Source organism: Macrobrachium nipponense, chromosome 29 (genome assembly GCF_015104395.2).
Source record: "Macrobrachium nipponense isolate FS-2020 chromosome 29, ASM1510439v2, whole genome shotgun sequence".
NCBI classification, from domain to species: Eukaryota; Metazoa; Arthropoda; class Malacostraca; order Decapoda; family Palaemonidae; genus Macrobrachium; species Macrobrachium nipponense.
In genome coordinates, this window is record NC_061092.1 from 7472566 (window position 1) to 7497357 (window position 24792).

The following is a 24792-nucleotide window of genomic DNA, read 5'->3' on the forward strand; positions in this document are numbered from 1 at the left end:
CTGTCAACCAATGGGAGAACTTTTGTTGGTATGCCAGCATATGATGCAACCCATTTAGTTGGAGTCTATTTGCTTTGGAAATTTGTTTGTGATATGTTTAGAAATCTCAAGTTCCCAACTACGTACATATTACACTAATTAGTTCCGCTAATCAAGCAGTGATAGAGAAGTTGTAAACTCTTTGCTGTAACTGTAGGATGAACAATTTTGTTGTTCTCTTCAAGTGGTTTTGCATATTGAATACAGAGGAAAATTGTATGTGTGTATTTTAATCAGGCTGATAAAGATAGTAAAAGAAAAGGATAATTAGGTCAAGAAAAGGAAGGATTCAGTAAGAAAGCTTTAGTGCACAGTTTGTTCATGAAGCTTACCTGTCAGATATATATATAGCTGTATTCTCCGAAGTCCGACAGAATTTCAAAACTCCCGGCACATGCAGTGGACGGACAGGTGGTTAGTACCCATTCCCGCCGCTGGGAGGCGGGTATCAGGAACCATTCCCATTTTCTATTCAGATTTTCTCTGTCGCCGGTACTGTCAACACTTGTTTTCAGTACCTCCGTCGTTGGATTTTGGAACTTCTTTTGCTACTTGAGTATCCTGATTGACTTTTGGTTTTTGATATTGGATCTGTGGCTAGGCATACGCTAATTGTGGACTGTTTTGATTTTGGCTCGATTATTTCCTTTAACTAAGATGTCTGGGTCTAGTTCGGCTAGCGCCAGAGTATGTTGTATGGAAGAATGTAAGGTGAGGCTACCGAAAACTTCGGTAGACCCCCACACAGTGTGCGCGAGTTGTAGAAATCATGTGTGTATGTTTGATGATCGTTGCAAGGAGTGTGAAAGTCTGTCTGATTCGGGTTGGAAGGCATACGAGTCCTATATACGTAAGTTAGAGCGTAATAGGATCAGGAGGTCTTCCTCCAGGAGTGTATCAGGCAGTATATGTCAGAGCAATAATGTTACACCTGCTACCCCTCCAGTAGAATTTATTCCTCCTAAACCTGTAATGCCTTCGGGCCCTGCAATAGCGTCTGTGGAGGGTAATGCCCTATCTATGATTCTGGAATCTTTACGTAGCCTAGAATAAAAAATGCTCGCTTTGGAAAGTGTTAATAGTGCAGTGAAGTGTAGTGATAACGTCCCTTCGGCAGGACCTGTGGACACTTCCCAGGCTGCCAAAGATCGTGCTAGAATCTTGAAAAATTGCTTTTTGTCATCAGAGACGTCCTCCCCGTGCAGGAGTTGGAGCTCTCGGAAGGTCTCGCGCCCTCTGAAGAGAACTAAGACGCTATATGTCACACAGGCGGCCGTCGTCTTTGGTTCCTCTGAGGAGGACGCTTCACGTCCGTTAGCTCCTTCTGCTTTGCGGTCGTCTCCTGAGCAATTTGAAGACTTTCCGCCGCAAAAGAGATCAAAGATGCAAGATGTCGCACAGGCGGCCGTCATCTTTGGTCTCAGGGAGGAGGACGCTTCACGTCCTTTATCTCCTTATGCTTTGTGAGCTTCGCAGGAGAGGACGTCTTCCGACGAGGGTGCTTTTGAGCACCCCGGTCGCTCTAGAGACAGAGCCGTGGCGGTCCATGTGAGAAGGAGGAGGGCATCCCCTCGCCCCTCGTCTTCTCACAGGATCAGCCCTTCGCCTGAGAAGGAAGGTTCTCCGTCAAAGAGGATTATTTTGTCTATACAACAACAACTTGACTCGTTGATTGCAGAGAGAGAGGCAAAGCCGTATCGCAGAAGGAAGGATGATAAACTGCCAATCAAGAGGTCCAGGCAGTCCCCTTCTCCTTCTCCTTGCTCCTCTTTTTCTCCTGTTGCTTCACCCTCTAGATTTTGTGCAGCTCCCCAGCAGTTGTCTAGAGAGCGCGAGGATCATCTTCCCAAACATGCTTCAGTCGAGAGAAAGAAACATAGTTACCCTCGGAGCAAGGATGGTTTGCAAGAGATTATGTAGTCACGTAGCTCGCCGAGACACCCCTCGCTCATCTATGAGGGTCTCTCCGTTGGCTGCCAGATACGATGCTAGTTCGGCAGCTAATCTGGACGCCAGGCGTGACGCTTGGCTGGAGGCTCGGCTGGACGCCAGGCGTGACGCTTTGCTGGACGCTCGTCTGGATACTCAGCGTGACGCTTCTATGGACGCCTGTCAGGACACCAGGCGTGACGCTTTGCTGGACGCTCAGCGTGACGCTTCGCTTGACGCTCGGCAGGACGCCAGGCATGACGCTTTGCTGGACGCTCGTATGGATGCTCAGCGTGACGCTTGTCTGGACTCTTGTCAAGACGATCAACAGGACGTTTTTCCAGACGCTCGCAGACGCTCTAAAGATATTTTGGACTCTACTCATCTGATTGACTCATCATGAAGGAGACTTGTCGGAGGAAGCAACTGAAGAACAATCTTCAACACCGGCGTCTTCGGATTATCAAGTCTTGGTGCACTTACTCCGTGCTTCTTTTGAAGAAAAATTCCAACCTTCGGCCCCTCGTTCTCCCCCTTCTCAGTTGTCATCTTCGAAAGCCATCAAGACTCCAGGAATCGTGAAGATGGCTACTTCGCTTTCGACCAAGAGGGCTTTTAAGAGGATACATAATTGGATGGAGTCAAGAAAAGTTCAAAACAAGAATTCTTTTGCCCTGCCCCCGTCAAGACTAAAGGCAAGGCAGGCGTTTGGTATGAGACAGGGGAGGACGTCGGACTAAGAGCTCCCTCGTCTGCCCAAGGTGACTTCGCCACCCTGGTGGACGCACCGAAGAGATCCCTTTTTTCATCACCAAAGGTGTCTTGGACTCCTCCTGAAATAGACCACCATCTTAAGGGACTCTTCTGTACGATAGAAGTGTTTAATTTTTTGGACTGGTCTTTAGGGGTCCTGGATACACAGTCACGTAGTCCTGATTCGATTAGCCTGGGGGAGCTGTCCAGCGTTCTTGCATGCATGGACAAGGCCGTCAGGGATGGTTCTGAAGAGCTAGCTTCGCACTTCTGTACAGGAATCTTGAAGAAGAGAGCGCTCTACTGTAGTTTTACTGCGAAGCGTCTCTACCTCACAGAGGGCAGAATTGCTGTATGCCCCCTCTTTCGAACACCTCTTTCCCCCAGGCTATGGTCAAAGATCTGGCCGTCAGCCTGCAAGAAAAGGCGACCCAAGACCTCCTAGCTCAGTCTTCGAGACGTACGGCAGTCCCTTCAACGTCATCGCGAATGCAAGCTCCTAAGAAACAGAAGCCCTTTCAAGGTGGAGCATTCTCGAGGCCACCTTCTCGAGGAAGAGACCTTTCCAGAGGCAGAGCCCCTTCTAAGCTCAGGGGTAAGAAATGAAACGACAGTCCTTCAGTCACTGGTAGCAGCCAGGCTTCGTTTATTCTCAAAAGCCTGGAGAGAGAGGGATGCAGACAGCTGGTCGCTCAACATCATCGAGATGGGGACAAGATACCTTTTCTTGAAGCCTCCCCCACTGTGCATGGATTTATCACCTGTTTACCATCAAGAGAAGCAGCAGATTCTATACGATCTGCTCGAGCAAATGCTCGAAAAGAGAGCGGTGGAACAGGTCGTGGACCTGGAATCCCCGGGCTTCTACAACAGGTTGTTCCTGGTGCTGAAACAGTTGGGAGGTTGGCGACCAGTCTTGGATGTAAGCAGTCTGAATCTTTTCATGCAGAAACAGAGATTCAAGATGGAGACACCTCGGTCAGTTCTTGGGACCTTAAGACCAGGCGATTGGATGGTGTCATTAGTTCTTCAAGACGCCTATTTTCACGTCCCGATTCATCCCCAGTCGATGAAGTATCTGCAGTTTGTCCTGAAGGGGACAGTTTACCAATTCAGGGCGCTTTGCTTCGGATTGAGCACGGCCCCGATGATCTTCACGACTCTTATGAAGAACGTGGCGAGGTGGCTTCATCTTGCAAACATCAGAATCTCTATGTACCTGGACGACTGGCTCATTCGTGCCTCCTCGCAGACGCGGTGTCTGAAGGACCTTCAAGCAACTTTAACTTTGGCGAGGTCCCTGGGACTTCTGGTGAATTTCGAAAAGTCACAGCTGACCCCAACACAATGCATCGTGTATCTAGGGATTCAGATGGATTCATTGGCTTTTCGAGCTTTTCCGTCCTAGGGACGTCAGCAGCAAGGCTTAGACAAAGTGTCAGCCTTCCTAAGGAAAGAATCATGCTTGGTGAGGGAATGGATGAGTTTGCTGGGGACCATTTCCTCGCTGGAGAAGTTTGTTTCCTTGGGGAGACTACACCTCAGGCCTCTCCAGTTCTTCCTGCAGGACAATTGGAAGGACAAGAAGAATCTGGATACGATTTTGGAAATATCAAAAGCGGTAAAGCATCACTTAAATGGTGGCTCGATCCGGTGAAGCTGTCGGAGGGTGTTTCTCTCAAGCTTCAGAGCCCCGACCTAGTGTTGTTCTCCGACGTGTCCACCACGGGGTGGGGAGCAACACTTGGGGGGGGGGGGGGGTAAGAAGTGTCAGGCACCTGGAGAGGGGAACAGGTGTCCTGGCATATAAACCTCAAAGAGATGGCAACCATCTTTTTGGCACTCCAGTTCTTCCAAGAAAAAGTTTCTCGTCATATAGTCCAGATCAACTCTGACAACACCACAGCTCTGGCTCACATCAAGAAACAAGGAGGAACACATTCTCGGTCCCTGTTCGCTCTGGCAAAGGAGATCTTTTTGTGGGCAAAAACACGGGACGTCACAATCCTTACGAGGTTCGTAGCAGAAGTAGAGAACGTCCGAGCAGAACTCCTCAGTCGGCAAGGTCAACTTCTGCCAACCGAGTGGACCCTTCACCAGGATGTACAGGAGCTGTGGGAGTTATGGGGACGTCCTCTCGTAGACATCTTTGCGACGTCCAGGACGAAGAGACTTCCGCTCTACTGCTCCCCGGTGCTCGATCCAGGGGCAGTGGTGATAGACGCCCTTCTCTGGGACTGGATGGGGATGGACCTGTACACCTTTCCCCCATTCAAGATCCTGGGGGAGGTTCTAAGGAAGTTTGCAGCGTCGGAAGGGACGAGAATGACGTTGATCGCCCCGTCCTGGCCTGCGAGAGACTGGTTCACAGAGGTCATGGCCTTTGTAGTAGACTTCCCGAGGACGTTTCCATTAAGGATAGATCTACTCAGACAGCCCCACTTCGAGAGGTACCACAAAAACCTCCCCGCTCTGAGTCTTAACTGCATTCAGACTATCCAAAAGTTGGCCAGAGCGAGAGGCTTTTCAAGATCTGTGGCAAGAGCTATCGCCAACGCAAGGAGAGCTTCCTCCCGCGCAGTGTAGCAATCGAAGTGGGCCGCTTTCAGGAGCTGTTGCTAAAAGAACGGCATTTCCTCCACCACGACCTATGTGAGCCAGATTGCTGACTTCTTACTTTACTGAGGAAGGAATTGAAACTTGCAGTCCCAACAATCAAGGGCTATAGAAGTGTGCTGTCGGTTGTCTTTAGACACAGAGGTCTGGACTTGGCGAACGACAAAGACCTTCACGATCTCTTAAGATCCTTCGAGACCGCGAAGGTGACGCAACCTAAATTGCCGTCATGGAACTTGGACGTAGTCCTGAAGTTCCTCATGTCCAGTCCTTTCGAACCTCTGCATGCTGCATCGCTAAGTGACGTTACTAGAAAAGCTGTCTTCCTAACTGCTCTGGCGACAGCGAAGAGAGTTAGCGAAATTCAAGCTATTAGCAAGCACGTTGGCTTTAAGGGACATAACGCCGTCTGTTCTTTGAGCCCAACGTTTCTGGCGAAAAATGAGAATCCGTCCAACCCTTGGCCCAGGACCTTCGAGCTTAAAGGTATGGCCGAAATAATTGGGCGCGAGCCGGAGAGAGTCCTGTGCCCTGTCAGGGCTCTCAAATTCTACTTGCGGAAAACGAAGGAGTGTCGAGGTCCTTCTAGTAACTTGTGGGTACGGTAAGGAAACCAAGCTTACCAATGTCGAAGAATGCTCTGGCTTTTTTCTTGAGGGACACCATCAAGGAAGCTCATTCATCTTGTAAAGATAGTGATATGAAGTTGTTGAAAGTGAATGTGCACGAAGTGAGGACTATCTCTACCTCGGTAGCCTTCCAAAAGAACATGGCACTCAATGACATCTTGAATGCCACATTTTGGCGTAGCAACTCGGTGTTCGCTTCACACTGCCTTTGGGAGGTGAAGACGACATACGAGAACTGCTATTCGCTAGGACCATACGTCGCCGCAGACACTATATTGGGGGCAGGTAGTAGCACTCATCCTATCCTGTAGGAAATGGTTAGGTGAGCTTTTAACTTTTATATTGAGTTATGGTTGTGGGGTTGACCGCCTGAGGCGGACTTCCCTTCCTTTAGCCTAAGTTATGTGGAAAATTAACTTATGTTAGGTTAGGTCAGGTGGTGGTTTTTGCTTCGTTGCCCTCATAGTAGGGTCAAATGGTCTAGTCACATTGTGGTCACGCCCCCGTTGACAGATCATCTAGAACTCGCCAGCAACACAGGTCACTACCTTGCTGGTGACTCTAGTAAAGCAGAAGCAGACTTGGGTGACAGTAATCACGAGGTCAGCTATGCTAACAGGTAAGGAACCAAGATGTCAATCATCTGCATGGATATGTTTCCCAAATCCTATTCTGTGTCTCCTTACCTCCAAAGGTGGGATTCAGCTATATATATATCTGACACGTAAGCGTCATGAACAAAATGATATTGTTATGATACAATAAAGTTTGTTCATACTTACCTGGCAGATATATATAATCAAAGTGCCCATCCACCTCCCCTCAGGAGACAGTGGCACTAGAAAATCTAAATAGAAAATGGGAATGGTTCCTGATACCCGCCTCCCAGCGGCGGGAATGGGTACTAACCACCTGTCCGTCCACTGCGTGTGCCGGGAGTTTTGAAATTCTGTCGGACTTCGGAGAATACAGCTGTATATATATGTATCTGCCAGGTAAGTATGAACAAACTTTATTGTATCTTAACAATATCATATTTACGTGAATGGAGGTGCCACAAAGACTTCCCATTTCATCTGGAGAGACTCCTTAACAAAAAATAATTTGAGTGTCAGTCTTTTTGTGTAATTTGTTAACCACCTCAACTGATGATCTCTTCCAAAATGAGAAATAACTGGTTTGTCCAAAATGAGGAATAACTGGTTTGGTAACTTCCTAAGGCAATTAGATGCCTTTTAACTACAGTATTTGAATCTTAAATGTTTCTAACTACCCTCTTAATTGGCACTTGAAGATTATCAGTACTACAAATCTGCGAATTCTAGCCTCTTGGTATCCAAGGTGCCCTATTGTGATGGTTGCTCTTTACCTGCATTGCTGCTAATCTGTATCTTCTCCATCTGGAATGGCATAGGGTTGGATAGCGTACAGCATACTTTTAAGTGGTCTCTAGCCTGTTCAATATGTAAGGTTAGTATTTCTTTTTGTCTAACAGTGAATTGATGTTTATAGTATCCTAAAATATCTGGGCTTTCTTTTTTCTCAAAGTTTTAAGTCACTATTTATGATAATTCCTAGATATTTCCCAGTGACAATACTTCATCTTGCTAAGTTAGTATTGGTTTTTTATTTTTATAACTCATGTGCTTGACTGAATTCTTCAAAATTTGAATGGTATCTGCCATTTTACTGACCTTTTACTTTTTTTTTAGTGGTTACTTGTATCTTTTATTGCTATAAAACCCTTTTCTGTTACTGGCAAACGAGCATTTTGCCAGTCAGCCCGAAATCATAGTCGTTTATGTAGATGATAGAACAAAGGACCAACAACCAAAAAAATTGGGTTTCACAAATTGTGGCGTTTTTGCCAACAAGAGAATACACCATTGTTGATAGCATTGTTTTCTGTTATTTAGACTGTCTTTTATTTTGAGTCTCTAATTCATATATGGGACCTTGAATTATTACTTCTGCAATGAATCTTTATGTGGCACCTTGTCAGATGCCTTCCAAATAGTGCTGTATATCCATTGCTCTAATATAAGGTAGCTTTGTTGTAAAACAATGAACTTATCAGCTACATTATTATGATGTTTCATTTATAGGTTACCTTTTTAGACACGATGCATCTTTAGATGAATTGTGAGATGCAAATTAGTTTAGAAAAGGCGATAAGGGCTTACTGGTATCTGTTGTACAGTATCACTTTTGCAAATGCTCTTAGCTACAGGCTACACAGTAGGGTCTTTATCAAAGTTGGTATGCTACTTTATTGTTCAGGTATTACTGTGCCATATTCTTGTGATTAGGTTATTATTATTAATAGGGGTTAGTTTTTCCAGACCTCTGAGTCTCAAGTAGACTCTTCTCGGGCTGGTTCTTGTGATTAGGTAAATTTTGTGATTAGGTAAATTTTCCCATTCCTTATCTTCTTGTTTTGCTGTACTACTTTTGTAACTGAATTTCTCAGTTGTTTACTGTTTTTTCCCAGACAGAAAACATTTAGAGATGGTATTTATGGACCACAAAAATTTTAGTTTTATTTTTAGTACTCATCCTTCAGAACTTCATTTTTAGTTTTCACCCCTCAGAACTTCTATTAGCAATCTGGCCTTTTTTCATTGGCCCCTCTTTAGTTTTTTGTTGATACATGTTTCGGGAAAATAAAGAAGGAAGAATTTGTCAGTTTATTGTCTTATGCTGCACATAATGTAATTAAACTGCATGGCTTTGCACCTAACATGCAGCTTTTAAACATAAAACACAAAATCTACACATAAACAAAACAGTTTTTCTTGAAAAAATGTATTTTTTATGATGCATGACATATGAACTTGTGATTGCAATACCCAAAAGGATGACTTTCATATACTACCATACAATGAAATTGAGAATTATGTAGAAAGTTGGTATTTTTTATGTTTATGTGCAGACAGTGAAAAGTGGACAAGCATGTAAGCCATAAGTTTAGAATTAAAGTACAAAGTGTTCATAACAACCCCCACCCCCCAAAAAAAATAATAAATAAAATTAGTGAGGAACATTTCAAGCATGTATGTATTAGCTTATGCTGTTTCACATGAATTTATTTAGTAATAAACAATAGAAAATAGTTAAAGTATTTGCATTTCATCACAATATCCTCCATCTTCATATATAGTTGTTTAACAGAAAACAGTATGGTAAAAACACCCTGTATAATTCCTAAAGTACAGCATGAATGCTGTAGTATCACCCACTAATGTGCTAGTTAGCTGGAAAAAGTTATAAAATCTGATATAGTACTTTGCAACATAATTAGTTGTTGGAGTTGCGGTAGTTTTACTTAAATTCTGGAACCAAGTACAATATACTGTACTTGTGAGAAACATCCATTAAATGCAGTACCTCCTTTCCCATGGATACAGTAATACTTAAGAAAAACCATACCAAGAGTGATTATTCATTCTTAATATATTGCCGTAGCTCGGCTGTTTTAAACTTAGTACACTGGGATTATAATACCATCACAGAATTGCTTATTAATCACAGCTCAATTATTAATCCAAGGGGCATGGACTCATAACTAGTTTACTTAGTGAGGGGTTGTTTTCTAGTTTTAAGACAGTAGTCTTATATTTTTTATCATGAAAACTGCAGGTAGTTTATATTCCTAAAAAAAATACATGAAGTAAATCAAGCACTGAAGAATTATAGAAGCTACATGAAATTTAGGTATACTGTAAATGGTACTTGGTTGTCCACTTTTAATTTTAAAACAGTGATGAAAAAAAAAATGGCGAGCTTTCACAAAAGGGACCTAAGCCAACAGACTATATCAAAGCCTTCTTACATACAAAAACATAACACAGTCCATTTTTTTTTTTTTTTTTAACAAACGTAACACACTCCAATTTTTTTTAAACAAACACCATTTTGACTTAATTACTACAATTTAGCAAGATTTGAATTCAGAATTGCAATGCATAAATTTATTCCTAAAGAGAAATTTGAATATAAAATTACAAAGCTTGACAAACAAACAGAAATTATTATACTGTATACATATCTACAGGTCACTACTGTGTTTCTAGGATACACTGTATCGATTCAAATTCAAACTATACAAAATATTTTGTGGAAATTAGCATATGCAAGATTACCAGAATCGGTAGTACAGAATAGTATACCCTAGCAGCTTCATCTCCCTTCCAATTTTCACTACTGAAATAATCACATAATGTAAATTCTCTTAGTAGAAATTGCTTGGAGGCAAAAACGATGGTGTGAAGCTCTTTTACCTATCCTGTGACTTTACACTTACATCATCACTTTCATTATAAATAGTAACAATATAAAAATATGCAAACTCAGCTAATAAGGCAAGTAACATTACCACTTCTTAAAAAGCACATTGCCATGTTGAATAGTTTTCTGTTTTTGCTTCAGATTTTTTCTATAATTAGGATTCGAGGAAAAATTTTTTAACTCTCACAATGTCACAAGGTTCTTAGTAAGTGCAACATTCAAATATTACATTAGCTTGATTAAGCAAAGGAGAGGAAGACTGACTCCCGAATGTCTTGATATTGTTACCAGAAGCTGCCTGAAGACCTACCACCTGGTGGGTTATTTACTTTCACTGATGGTCTTTTAGGAGATTTATCATTAACCTGGGCTCCTGGAATAAAAAAAAAAAAGGAAAAAAATTATGCATATGAAGGTACAAAATTACATTTTTTTTTATCAAAGTTCAGTTTTCTTGTAATATTTGAGTTTCTACAGTAATACAAAAATATTATATTTACAATACAGTATTTATATACTTTACTGCAAACCAAATAGTTAAAAAAATAAAATAAAATTAGTATATAATTTTCAGCAACCTCATTATGTCATATACATAGATACCTCATGGAACAGATTTTCCAGGTAACATCTGAATGATCTAATTTTTACTTCATAGTATTAAAACTATGATATCTGAAGCAAAACTTAATAGCTCAGTGGTTGCTCAGTTTAATAACTATCACAGTGTTTCAAGTTAATACTTTATTTTATGTAAGAGAAAATTTACAGGAGGGGCCCTAATTTTCTCCAGTCTTTTGCTTTTGAGAGAGTAGTTGTGAAGCAGAAAACCTTGTTTGTACTCTAGATGATATTAAAATTATGTATTAGCCCCTGTTGCATTCCTTTCTGGCTATACAAAATAAATTGGGATGGAAAAATAATTTTTTGAGGTGAAACTTACCCTCTTAGCTTTATTGGCAGCTACTTGGTTCAGTAGCCACAGGGAAAGTTTATGATAGAGGGTTATAGGGTAAGTAGTGCTTAAAAAAATTGATTTTATCATAAAAATCATTATTTTCCCAAACCTACAAGAACAGCTTCTTTAACCCCTCAATAAATGTTTTTATACAACTTGTGTGTAGTCGAGATTTTAAAACACTTGTGGACACCAATGTAAACAGTCTCTGTGGTGGGGCTTATATCAAAAGTGGTTTGCTGACCATTCATTCTGTCACACATTGAGATTGTTAGCCTCTGGGATGGTAGTTATTAGGTGCAGAGTTTCAGGTTTATATTATTTTTGGCAAATTCGTTTTAATGAGAAACTGTCAGTAAATTAAAGCTTAGTGTTTTATATTACAGTGGATCTTGTCGTCTATTCCTGATGGCCAGAAAGGCTTTCTGGCACCAGTAAAAAGTAAATGTTTGGCTCATGAAGCACAGTGCTGTACCCAAGACCTATCTTATGAGAGTGGAACAGCCGCATGACCTACACACGTTATGCTAGAGATGCTTAGATACCTTCTTTGCATTCACATAAGAGAGATGTATCCAGTTATTCAGAGGCATGCATGCTGATCACCACATCAAGTCAGGAGGACCTAAATCAATCAAGGATACTTGGCATAACTGGCATGAATATCAAGGATGTGGCACACCAGAGGCAGAAATGCCGGTCAACAGTCACTTAAGAGTACAGTGGTCCGCCCGTATTCGCAGGGGATGCGTACCAGACCCCCCCGTGAATAGTTAGAACCCACGAATGTTTGGAACCCTTATAAAAATGCTAAAAACAGCCTATTTTGCTAGTTAAAACTCAAGAAAACCCACTAAAAATGTTCATACTGGTTTTTTAATAGTTTTATCACAAAAAGTGCATTTTATGATGAAATTGATAAAAAAAAACCAGGAATTTGTGGATATTTCTCATAGAAAAATACCGCGAATGTGCGAATTTTCCACGAATAATGCGGGGAAACTTTCCCAAGAGAAATCCGCAAATGTGTGAGTCCGCGAATCCGGAGAACACGAATACGGGGGTCCACTGTAAAGGGAACACAAGTCTTGGCCAGCAGAGGCAGCCAAGTTCCTAGTGGAGAATCCACCCATACACAGGGCAGAGGTTGGGACACTTGTCACGCTCAATAAGACCAGCTTACATGCAAGACATACACCTCAGGCTTGAAAAATGGTGTATTTAGTTGAATAACATTCCAATCAGGTAAGTGATGAGTTGATCCACACGTTTTACATTACCAGAATGATGTTCACTGTACTGACAAGATTTTGTTTCTTTGCATTCTTCGAACTTATTTCCTTCTTCCCTGATAACAGATTTCTTCTCACAGATAATGCTCCAAGTCCATCTGAAGAAAGTGGAGGACACTGGTGTGACAACATGAGGTGTTCCTCTTGCCTTTAAATGCCATTTCTCACTTCCAATCAGTGAACTAAATACTATAGTCTCAACCTTCAGGGGCAAGTGATGAGGCATTGGTCCAGTTCTTCAATGTTAAATTCTGATAAGATGAAGTTGATTTGGAGGAATCCCTCAATGTGAAGGATGCAACTGGCTAAATCAAGGGATGCTTTTTCAAGATACAGCCAACTATGTTGAATGCCATATGGTGGAAGATAAGGCCTCATAGTCTACACAATTTTATGGCCTCTTCTGTACACAATTTTATGGCCTCTTCTGTCCAGCATTTTTAAGGACACTAACAGGCTGTTGCATGAGTTTGGCCTGGTAAAGAGAATGTTGCCCAAAGTTCTTGAGAGATGCAGTGAACCCAACTAAATAATGGGTATCAAGCAGAGGCATGTAACACAAGGAGAGGTCAACAGAAAAAAGGGCAGTAGGTAACGGACATCATCTACAGGGCATCCTTGCATGGTTTATGTTAAGTTTATGTACTGACTAATTGGGAGGTTATCTTGCATCACAATGGCATGGTTTAGGGTTGCCTTATCTGCGAGAAGAGAATTCATTCAAACATTACATCAGTAGTGCAGCATCTGTGATCCATGCACTATGGCTTTACACAGATTGTAAAGGCAAAGAAACTTGTTTGTCTGACATTTTTTCTTTTGACCCATTCCCTTCCTTAACGTTTGCAACTAGTGCAAGCTGTCACTTAATGTCCGTTGTCATCCATTGTCATTCAGGGGAGCTGCCTAAGCCCTAATTATTGATGGTTTACCGTACATTTCTGTATATCTTTAGAACCCATTTTAGAATGAATAACTTCCATTTTTGTTTTCCTTTAATCACATTGCATGACTTTTCAATGTCTTGAACTAATTATACCAACTGTTATAGAAAACAGCATTGGAGGGTATGTAGCAGTGTAAAATACTATACAATTTTACAAATTTTTTAGAACCAAATAATGTTCTTAAATAAATAAGCACTGAAACATTTGGTAATCACTCACTTCTCTTCATAATGTCAATAGTCTTAAATATTTCAGGAATAAACCTGAAAAATTCTAGGGAACGCAAATTGACATCAGTAATGGGCAGTGAGTAAATGAGGTATATCTGCTCTGAAGATATTTATCCCTGGCAACACAATATGACAGTTATGCAGTGAGGAACCTAGGTTTATCTACTCTGAGAACATTTCTCATTTTCGTCATACTAATGCCTGATGACAAACTATATTCTTTATTGCGCACCATCTGTATATATCTCCTTACCTACCATGGAGAGTCAAGGTATTCCAAGTACTAGTCAAGTGAGTAACTGGTTGGTGGATTCCATCTATGTGTTGTATAATGTCAAGTCTGTAATTTGCTTACCAAATGTACATCTATTATAAAGCAGTTAACTGCTATATAAATTTCAGTACTGAAAAGTTTCATCTTAAGATTATACCGTAAAGAAGTGCAAGCAATTAATTTTTATGGTAATTCTAATATTGTTTAGTGCAATATTTGTGTAACATTTCATGGTAGTTTTTGTGTAAAAGGTAATTACAGAACATTTTTTTTAATTTTTATTTTGCCTTATTGGTTGAGAGGAACTCCACTTTTTTATTCCCCTAATTTTATCTTTAAATTGCTTATATAAGTAATAAAAATTTAATACAAGTAATATTATTTTTAAGACTGTTAAAATTACTTTCCTTGAATATCTTTAATGTGAAGTATTCCAAGAAAATACTAACCATTGACTTTCCTGTAGGAATATTCCTCAGGATGAGCTGAAATGGTCATTGAAACTTGGTAAGAAGGGGGTTAATCAGAGGCAGGTGATTTAGTTGGGAAAGTTCCACATACCCACTTTAAGGTAATACTGTCTTCTTTAATGCAGTTAACATGTCTAGCTATACTGCATGCACTCGCAAGTTGAAACTTTGCCTCTTAGTAATTATGGTGTTAAAAGATGTGAAGTTTGTAAGTGAATGTTTCGCTACTTTGTCTTGGGTGTTAGTGGTGTAAATATTTCTGGATTTCAGTCTGAGACTCTTGATGTGTGCATTTTAAGATAATTACCTTCCTCAATTTTTGTGTAAAAAGTGTGAGGCAATGAGATTCATGGGACTAAATCCAAGTCCCCATTACTACAATCACTGTTTAGGTTGGAGGCTAAGGTGACAAATGGCCCATTGTCTGCCTATGCCTGCAGGGTCCAGTAAAGTACTTGGGAACTAATGAGTGGAACAAAGCCTCTGGTAGCACATCAGCTTTTACATAAGGTCAAAATCCAAGGTTTGTAAAGCAAGGCTTTGTATCAGGCAAGTCCTTCTGGATAGGAAAGAGAGTACGGCACACTTACCATGAGGAACTGCCAGCAGCCCTGAAGGTCTACATGTCTTCAGTGCCATGAATGAGAGGCAAAGAAGAGTTATGATGAAATGAAGGATAATCAGTCCCCAACTTCTTAAAGCATAGCCTGCCATAACTTGCCAGTCTGAACAAATAAAAACTCAACTATTTTTGAGAAGTGTCCCTCATCAAAAAAGTTAAGGCAGACTGGCAGTGCCAAGCATGTGAATGAAAAATAAATCAAAATTTAAAAAAATTTAAAATTATTTAAACATGTAGAGTGCTCTGATTTTATGGGCTTTCATACTTGTTCTGCTTCACTAGCCTTCACCATATTTCCATAGCCATGAAGAAACATATTAGGGATCAGTTAGCAGTAGCAGTCCAGTCACTGGGCAAAGGAAATAAGCATGTCATTGAAGACTGGCATACCTTCATCATGAGTAGCAAAGATGGCAACAACCTTTCTGACCTTGACCAGAGACTATAGTGGACAAAGAAGATTGTCCTAAGTAGGACATATTGACCATATTATCATGCACAGTCTCTTCTGCCTGTAGTGAAACCACTAGTTGCATGACCACTCATGGCACAGGTTATGACGGGTTCGGCTTACGACGTTCCGAGGTTAAGGCGGTTTTCAATTATATTCAGAAATTATTTCCAGGGTTATAACGCCTACAATGCTCATTTGGCAGAAGAAATATGACACCAAAAATGCAAAATAATCAATATTTGAAGGTTTTTTTTATGAAAAATGCAATAAGAATGCACTTTACATAGTTTTCAATACACCCAAAGCATTAAAAGTAAGGTTTTCTTAGGATTTTTGACGATGCTCCGGCTTACGACAATTTTCGGCTTATGACGCGTCTCAAGAACGGAACCCCCGTCGTAACCCGTACTTGTTGAACAAATGTTTCACAGAGGTGGTGGAGGCCTTTTGTCAAAAGGACAAGAGCATGACCAGGCTTACCTCTGGTAGGCCTTGACAGGTATGCTGATGCATAGCAAAATCTGCTAGTACACACAACATAAAAACTTAACATAACTCACTGTCACATAGAGTTATTAACAGAATTAATGTATTTCACTGAATCATGGGAAAAAAAGTAAGTAAAACAACACAATTATAGGCAGCAACAGACAACTGATAACATTAATTCAATGCAAAAAATGAAACAAAGTGGCCTACTTTGATATAAAAATATAGTCTTAATTCTAAGAGGGTAAGCACCAATAATACATTGTACAAAAAAAGCCAAGTATTCAGATGAATGAAATCTCCAAAAGACAATATGTATGGAGAAGTACACTTCTTTGGTACAGTATGGTAAGAAAAAAAGAAAACGCAATTTGTTCAAATGAGAACACACCTCTAATCCTTAACTAGTGGACAACTCATTAGCCATAGCACTCAACTTAAAAAAAAAAAAAACTCCACAAACAAGACTAAATGGAATGAAGCAAACACTGCATAAGAGCTAAACTCTAAGGGAATCAAACATTATTAACTTGAAGACAGCTGCACCTTACAAAGCCAGTTATCCAAAAAGACAACACTGGCAACTGATCAATACCAGTTAAATGAAAGCCGAATTATTTCCTCGTTTACTTGTGTAATAAAACTGGGCTAAAATAAGTGATATCTGTGAGAAAAATTGGAAAAGTTGATAAGCAATGTAAAAAGCAATCCTCTGTAAGATGAACACCCAGGAAACAGTGGACAGTGCTGCTGACAACTGCAGATTCACAAAAACTGAGAAAGGTTTATGAGACATACCTGAGCACCCAAATATGCCTGCATAGCGAAACTATCTTCTAACACAAGACTATGAGCATTAAGTACATGAATACTGTATAGACATAATCAGCATATGATTAATGGGTTGAGATGAAACTATTACAAAGGTATAACCAGGCAAACTAAAATCTTAGCAAACCAGAACAAAGCAACTACCTGTGACATTCAGTGCTGTATTGTCAATAATACTGTATTTCTTATCACTAAAAGCAATATGTACTATCAATTAAAAGCCCACAGACTTAAGCACATTGAGCACTGTCACAGAATTTCATACACATTGAAATGGCATTACTTTTAAGACAATGACAAATGTGGCAAAAATGTTACAAGGACACAAAATAATCTGAACTGACCACACATCTTTTGTCACGGATAACTTGTAACAGAAAAAAATTTTGGGGTCCCAGGAAAATAGAATTTTGTAACTCATACTAATCTGCCTCTTGGAGTAAGAAAGCATTAACATCCATAGGTTAGTTAAGGGTTATGTAAATAGAACTGTGGACTCCTGGGGAAATTGTAGAATTTTGTCACAAATAGCAGTCTGATACTTTCAGTAATTGCTTACAGTGAGACCTGACAGTTTAACAGAGCACGTTACTAGAACTTATAAGTGATAATTGATTATGCACGAAATCTTACTTGATTTAAAAACTTGTGTATAGAAATTTCAGTTAATTTTATTGCAAGTTCTAAACTGATTTTGTCACAACCTTTCTCAGGTGACTGGTCAAAATTTCCTATAGAAATTCAATACTACTAACTCTATTGGCATGGAATGCTATGCTTCATATCAGCAACTTGAACTAAGTTATGCATGTGCTTCATATGTGCAGATAGAACAGTTTTTTAATATGCTTCATACTGAAATATAAATTTTATGCTCTTCTGAAAAATAATTATCTTTTTGTTGATATTGCTAAAATATTAAATACTGTGCCATAGCTTTGGCTAATTTCTATCAAAATGGCCAGAAAAAGGTCTGCTGCTATATATTTTACCCTTTAAGTAAATGTGATGGAGGAGAAGAGATGTGTATGTAATTACATGCACCAGAGCTCTTTTTGCTTTATACACTTAACCATCATTGCCTACAACCCACTACCTGATCCTCATTTAGTATTTCCCTGGCTAGTGTCCATCTTAAATTCAATGATGGCATATACAGATATTTTTTATAGTTAAGCTGTTTATTATATCGTATGTAATAGAAGCATATATATTCATATAACACTTGTTGCAACTGGACCTTTTCAATATACTATATATTTTGACAATTTATGTTACAATCAATTAATCTGGTTTTGCATCACTCATGAAATGGAAAAGATCATTCACATTCTTTCTCTCCAGATTGTTCTATTATTAAACCTTCAAACTCTTATTAGACTCCATAATGTCACCAGAACTGACCTTTAGTTCTATCTGAGGAGTTCCTCTTTCAGAAAAGGTCTCCCTTTATGTAAGGGCCCGTAAATCTCTACCCAAGGAAATTTGGCTTAGTCAGTCCTTACATAGGGATATATTTTGCAATGTCAGTAAAAAATAATCATATATGTACTGATATACAGCCCTACAGGTGCATTTAAAATTAAGTCTCACAAGTAATATATTGATATAAAGGTAATGATAAATCCATTTGTAAAAGGAAAACTTATGTCTAGACTTCTCATTTTGTCATAAATATGTTATCTATCCAGGCAGCTTTAAAATTTGTAACTTATAGCATTGAATAAAAAAGCTTTAAGGTTCTAAGCAAATATCAAGTTAGTCTGCAAGCATGAATGACATGAAGCAATGGTAAAACATGCAATGATCAAGCAAATCAATTTTAATGATCTACAAGCAGCACTACTTCTGTATCATGCTTTCATACTACAGTACAATACTGGACATAGTATATTTTCATTTTTGCACATGTATACCCATTCCAAATCAAAACATGCAAAATAACTACAAAAAAATAACAACAAAACTACTTGATAATTAACTTCAGTTTTCCCTTTGCTCTATCATAAACAGAATTTATATTTCTAAGTGCAAATTTTCTACATTTTATTTAGATTCTTAATTATTTGGCATTTTTTCCCTCAATTTGAAGGAAATATTCATATCTTGTGAACTCTGTGTCATGGAGTTTTCATCCTTTTAATTCCTTCTCAGGAAGTACGAGTGAGAAGTGCTAGTATACCTAAATACCTGTGCACGTTTATCAGAAGCATTTTATGGTGTTCCAGCTTAGTCAACTAATGATTACTGTTATAATTGTTTTGTTTTTTGGCTGTGAAAAAGCAAGATTTCTACACTGCTCCTCAAAGTTTTGCCTTAGCAATTGAGTCACCAGAAGGTACCCAGAAGAGAACTGCTACTGTTGGGGGAAGTCACAAGCTTGATACTTGTTCGCGGTAAGAGATCGTCATCCCTCTGCCGACCTATAACATCCATATGCTGACTCAGTCTTAAATGCAGTATTTCTCTTATCACTAATATGCAAGCTACCTTGCTAAGTCTTTTAAGCATGAAACTTTCTCACTTCAAAATATTTCAAGCTAAAAGACCATATGAATATCGTCTATGGATATATTTTCCACTCAAAATTATTTTCGTTTTCTTCCAAACATTTAAATACATTAGTAAGTTTATAAATAAAGCTAAAAATTCACAATATTTATAGTAAGTTTATTAATAAAGCTAAAAATTCACAATATTTATATGAAAGGCTAAACCAGTAAGAATTCTTGCAGATGTCTGTTTGTAATTTCTTGCTTGGTTTTACAAGCTATGATGAGAAGAGATCTCTACTCAATTGGTCAACTGTTACTAATACTGTATAAAAAGTGCAACCATGCCATCCACAATGACAGCAAAATTTAAATAATTATCCAGTTATATGGTACTTATGTACTTCTATAAATGCATTATAAAAATATTATACATTAGTAGTACATACTTGTTTGAGTTCAAAAGTATTTCATGAATGTTGAATGTGAAAAAAAAAATTACCTACAGATAAAAATGGTTCAAAGTCTTGCTCTTATGCTATGTAATAAACAGTTACCAGCATTATGAATGAAACTAGTTTTTAATATTTGTATACATGAAAGCATACACATTTCTCACTTACAAAGTACTGTTATATGCTTTCCTTTGTAATTGCTGGTGTAAATGTCATGTTATTAGAAAAGCAACTTATTGTAGTTTTGCACAGTAAAGAAAATCCATACACTTAATATTTATTTTTGGCAAACTTCTTTATTGCAAATTATAGGAATGTTTGTTCTTTGGTAACATCTGCATATCATTCTTACCTTTTATTTTTACTTTGCTTTTTGAAATACGCTCCAATAATTTAAAAATGATTATACATAACTAAGTTTTAATACTAACTTTACATACACCAATGAAAGACATATTGTTAAGGAAGTTCTTGATAACTGTAAACATTTTGTCATCTTTCCCATGTTTTAATGCACAACAGCAGTGTGATCTGGAAACACTAAACCGTTCTATACGATAATTACATATCTCATATCTTGCTAGGTAGTGCATAAATCCATATTACAGTCCAACAATGTTTTAAAAGATAAAATATGACTTTCTATTTTTTAAATTCCAAAGTTAGTTTTATAAAAATTGCTCCAATGTTTATTAACATTATTGCAATGCTCTAGCTAGTATTGAGCTAATGTAATTCCAAATACAGTATCTAAGAAAGCCAGTACATTACACGCCACTCAGGTTTGTTGCCTATGTAATCTGGTAATCCTACTATTGTATCTACAAATTAATTATCAGGTATAACATCGTCTACGATATCTCATGAAATGTTTAATTTTAACTTTAAACTCTAGAATGCATTTTGTATTTTGAAAGCAACTACAGGTAATAGATGATAATCAAATTACAGTACAGTGTTACAAAAGTTGGTGTACTTGCTGGTCAGGCAACCATGGATGAGGTTATCATGCAGCCACTGGTTTCATTTTTCTGAAGTATAACAGCTTGTTTCTTGGTAGGAAAATGATCAACTCGAGAGATTACCAAGTCTACTTGGGACATTTGATTGAAATTAAGCTAGAATTAGTTATGAAATGGAATATCCTTATCATTCAAATAATACATGAAAGGTAGCAGCAGCGTATTCTTTTATATTGAAAAGAACAAAACCTTCTGTAACATGGTGTTGCAAAGTTCTTGTAAGAGTTACAGGATCCCATAAGTAGAGCTCTCATGCTTCATATCTCATTACCTTTGGTTAGAATTTGTTTTCTAGAATGAGTATCTGAAGATTGTCATTCTAGCATGCAACTGGCAAGAAAAATAATGTAGACATCTGCAAGGCACTGACATCGTGAGTTTGCCTTTTGCTGGTACTGGAAATAGGTAATTACGTACATATATGCTTTTTTTATGCATACGCTATATCATTCCAAGTACTATTGTGCAATTAATTATGTTATGTTGCAGTGATAATTTCACAGCAGCTTTACTGCAAGAGTGCATAAAGTCTGAGCCATTTCTGGGTTGTTTTTTGTGATATTTCCATCTACAGTGTTTCTAAAATCAAAAGAAACTTTGCTGAAGTACAGTAAAATATTTACTTACTCATGTACCTGAATTCCTGTAGAAGATGAAAGATTAACACAAGAATGAAAGAAATTCGAGTAAAATAGAAAAGATAAAAAAAAAGGTTGTTTAGATGAGATTTGCTGGAAATTTTCATTCTAAACTAATGTGGGAAAATGTAATGCTTTAACCATAATATGGTTAAACTGTTTGATAATAATAACAACACTTATCTAATTTATATCTGTAAGACGGATGAACTTGAAATTAGTCTAAAGGGAAACTTGAGAAGTAAAATTATCAAGTAATTTCATAAAATTGTGGAAACTGCTTTTTATATCAGTTTTTGTTTTCCTGTTTCAATGTTTGTATGAACTAGGAGGGAACAGGGGGAGGGGGGGGAAGATAGAATTCTGGTCACGGTAAAACCAGTACAATTTACAAAAATATGTGCTGTACTGTTCTACGTACTTATTATGTTGAACTACTTAGCTCTTCTAGCATATAAACAAGTGCAAAGGAAAACAATTCATACTTAAAAAGTAAACAAAATGGTAACCATAAATAACCACATAATATTGGAACCATAAACTCTTTCTTGCTGATTTTAGTCAGTGCGATCATCCTCACTTATCTATAACCACTAATCAGATCACCCCATGAAATTTTAGCATCCAGAACCAATGTATGTACTTAAGATGAAGTGACATTTCTAAAGTTTGAGAACCTCCATTTCAAAATAATTTTGTTGCTTATTAAGATTTTATTTGGATGGTGAGCCAGTTCTTAGTGGAAAACTGTGTGTTTTTGTTTTAACCCCTAAAAAATGCTCCTCACTCAACAAAAATACTGATTTTTCTTACCTAATCCTCACAATCATAGTTGTAAGCAGCAGTAAAAGATGTGAAGTTTAAATTATGAAATTTACAGTTCCTGTTTAAATACTAAATCAAAAGTTTTATTTAATTGTCACCAAGACATTATGACAGTGGTTCAGATTCTAGCTCCTTGATATTCTTGTTAAGTGCCAATCTCCCTGGATTTAAGATAAGTGAGGACCATATGCAAGGTAAATCATAAAGAAGAGCTTTAGCACATGTTCTCATTTGAAATATTCAAGGGTTTTTGGTTCAGAGTACTATTTGTCATTTGAGCAAAGAAGCCGCCTTCCACCAGAAAAAGGGTGACTTAAACAGAACTTCCAGTTAGATTACAGGGAGATAACAGATGTTACTGTTTTCCTGTGTAGATGTAAGTTTTCCTGTAGTATAGTATATAATGATCTAATGAGAATGCTAATTGGGATACCATTAAGAATACTTAGGGGCCAGTAACATAAATGAAAAGGAATGGATGGAAGAGGATTTAAAAACATGGTGCTATTTACTAGAAATTCATCTCTTTTGATAAAATCCATCTCTTTTGATAAAGGAATGAATGGGATTTTAGCCTTTTCTTAATTGAAATTTTGTATAATGGCACAAGTGGTAAGAAAGGGAATTCAAGACTAAAGTGGCTTTCACATCAGACTAAATATACCTCAGAAAAAGGTAAAATATGCAATGCAACAAAGCTATTTTAAACTTTCTATGAGCATTTTTCAATAACTTTCAGATTCAGTAATCACAATCTAAAGATTTTTAACACTTAATCTCTAATTGTGATACCCAATGTTGTTAAATATGAGACTCTGAGATACAGGAATGGTAATTTAAAAATCAAGCTGTATCTAGACCATAAAAGGTACTACATGAATATTTAAAATGTTAAAGGATGTATTTTAAGAATTAATTTTAATAAGCCACATACTTATTAAAAATTTTTTTAAATTACTGACTGACTTCCGATATTCTTTAATGAGGAAGAAAATATTAAATAGGAAGATTGAGCTACAGTAATTAAGGTGATTTTCTTTTTAGAATATAGTACATGAAGCATATTTCTAGGTTTAAACCTAATCACTTAACATAATAATTATGATTTACTTCAAAGGGCAGGCATTGGCCAGTGATAAAAAAAATGCATTGAATTTCAAAATTTATAGTAAATTTAACCAATGGCTTAAATCCCAATAATTAAAAATTTATATATTACTGACAGCACCACATTTCTAAACCATGATGATGTTAGTTGAGGTTGCAGGCTAACCCGACACGTGGAAGCTTGAATCATGGAGGTTGACTCCTCCACTTCTAGTCGGACCTCGAGTGTAGAAAGTCTCCTGTTGAACTGGGATGATACCTCCTTCTTGCATTCCCTGACCATTCAGCTGGGCAACTGGACCTTCATAAGGAGCACGTTCAACCTGAAAGATGTCAAAGTAGAATTACTTTACTAGTACTACGTATTGGTATTTAAACAACACTTACTTTAAAAAATACTGTACGTATATGTACAGTGCAGACTGTACTATAAGAAAACAATTCAAATATTACCTTGCATGGAGCATTTGCTCTTTCTCTTTCTTCTAATCTTCCATATACATGAGGATTGAATACGGGAGTTGGGACATACTTGCCCATGCCAGAAATCGCACGAACCTCCCCTTCTTCTACCACAACACGACCATGACACACAACATATTCAGCAATGCCATGAACTTCCATACCCTAAGTGTGAAATTATTGAAAATTACTCCTTAAGTTCTTCAAAGAAGTTGAATAACTCTAATTCTCACAAACACAAAACAAGATATCAATCCAAGAGAATCTACTCATTGGTGCCATATCCTTTAACGGTCACATGCCCTACCTCAAATATATTGAAATCAACAGCCTGATGATGTGTTTTGGCAGAAATAACACGTGTTGCATGAGGATTCCATACAACGATGTCAGCGTCTGAACCAACTGCAACTCGTCCCTGAAAATTAAAGGAATAATTCTCTTTGCATGGCTGATAAACTATGCAGTTTCTTACATACAGAATAACCTTTGTTCAAGTACAGTAACTAGAAAGTGGTCAATTTAGGTTGAGGAAAATGAAAACATCATTTATCTTTCAATAAAAATTATTTCCTTACTTGACATCCTACTTGAACAAAATATCATTCCCTCTTCGTGTCAGCACTGTGATAGAAGGTTGATCAGAAAAAAAAGTAATTGAGAATGGCTAATGCCAGTTTTGCTCTTTAAGAATACAATTTAAGAGGCACACCTTTTCAAAGAATGATTTGTTTTGTAAGCACTAAAAAATGGTACCCTCTCTCTTGTAATTACCTATCTAAAAATTGCAACAGGTGGGAAAAATGATTGCAGCATGGTACAGTAGTGTTTGCTTTTGCCAGCTTACTTGCTTTTATAAAGTTATAAATATAAGGACACTGAGATTTATCACAGCTTCATATATGGAGGACACAAAATGTTTTGTTTCAGCATTACTATCTTCTCTGAATAAGATTATGTAAATACGTAAA

The 24792-nt window shown here is 38.0% G+C and overlaps 1 protein-coding gene across 13 annotated transcripts in view; it reads right to left on the reverse strand.

Moving 5' to 3' along the window:
• Window positions 1-8641: 8641 nt before the first annotated feature.
• LOC135206083 (dihydropyrimidinase-like) overlaps window positions 8642-24792 on the reverse strand; it is a 164186-nt gene continuing 148035 nt past the window's right edge. For 11 of the 13 annotated variants that reach the window (XM_064237287.1, XM_064237286.1, XM_064237293.1 and 8 more), the window contains 4 exons: window positions 24129-24239; window positions 23813-23986; window positions 23526-23682; window positions 8642-10626 (listed from right to left, as the gene is read on the reverse strand). In XM_064237287.1, the coding sequence (XP_064093357.1) occupies window positions 10538-10626; window positions 23526-23682; window positions 23813-23986; window positions 24129-24239 (531 nt within the window). In that variant the 3' untranslated portion in view covers window positions 8642-10537. Of the gene's footprint in view, window positions 10627-23475; window positions 23683-23812; window positions 23987-24128; window positions 24240-24792 lie in introns of all 13 variants that reach the window. The other 2 variants (XM_064237290.1, XM_064237288.1) reach the window with 2 other exon arrangements.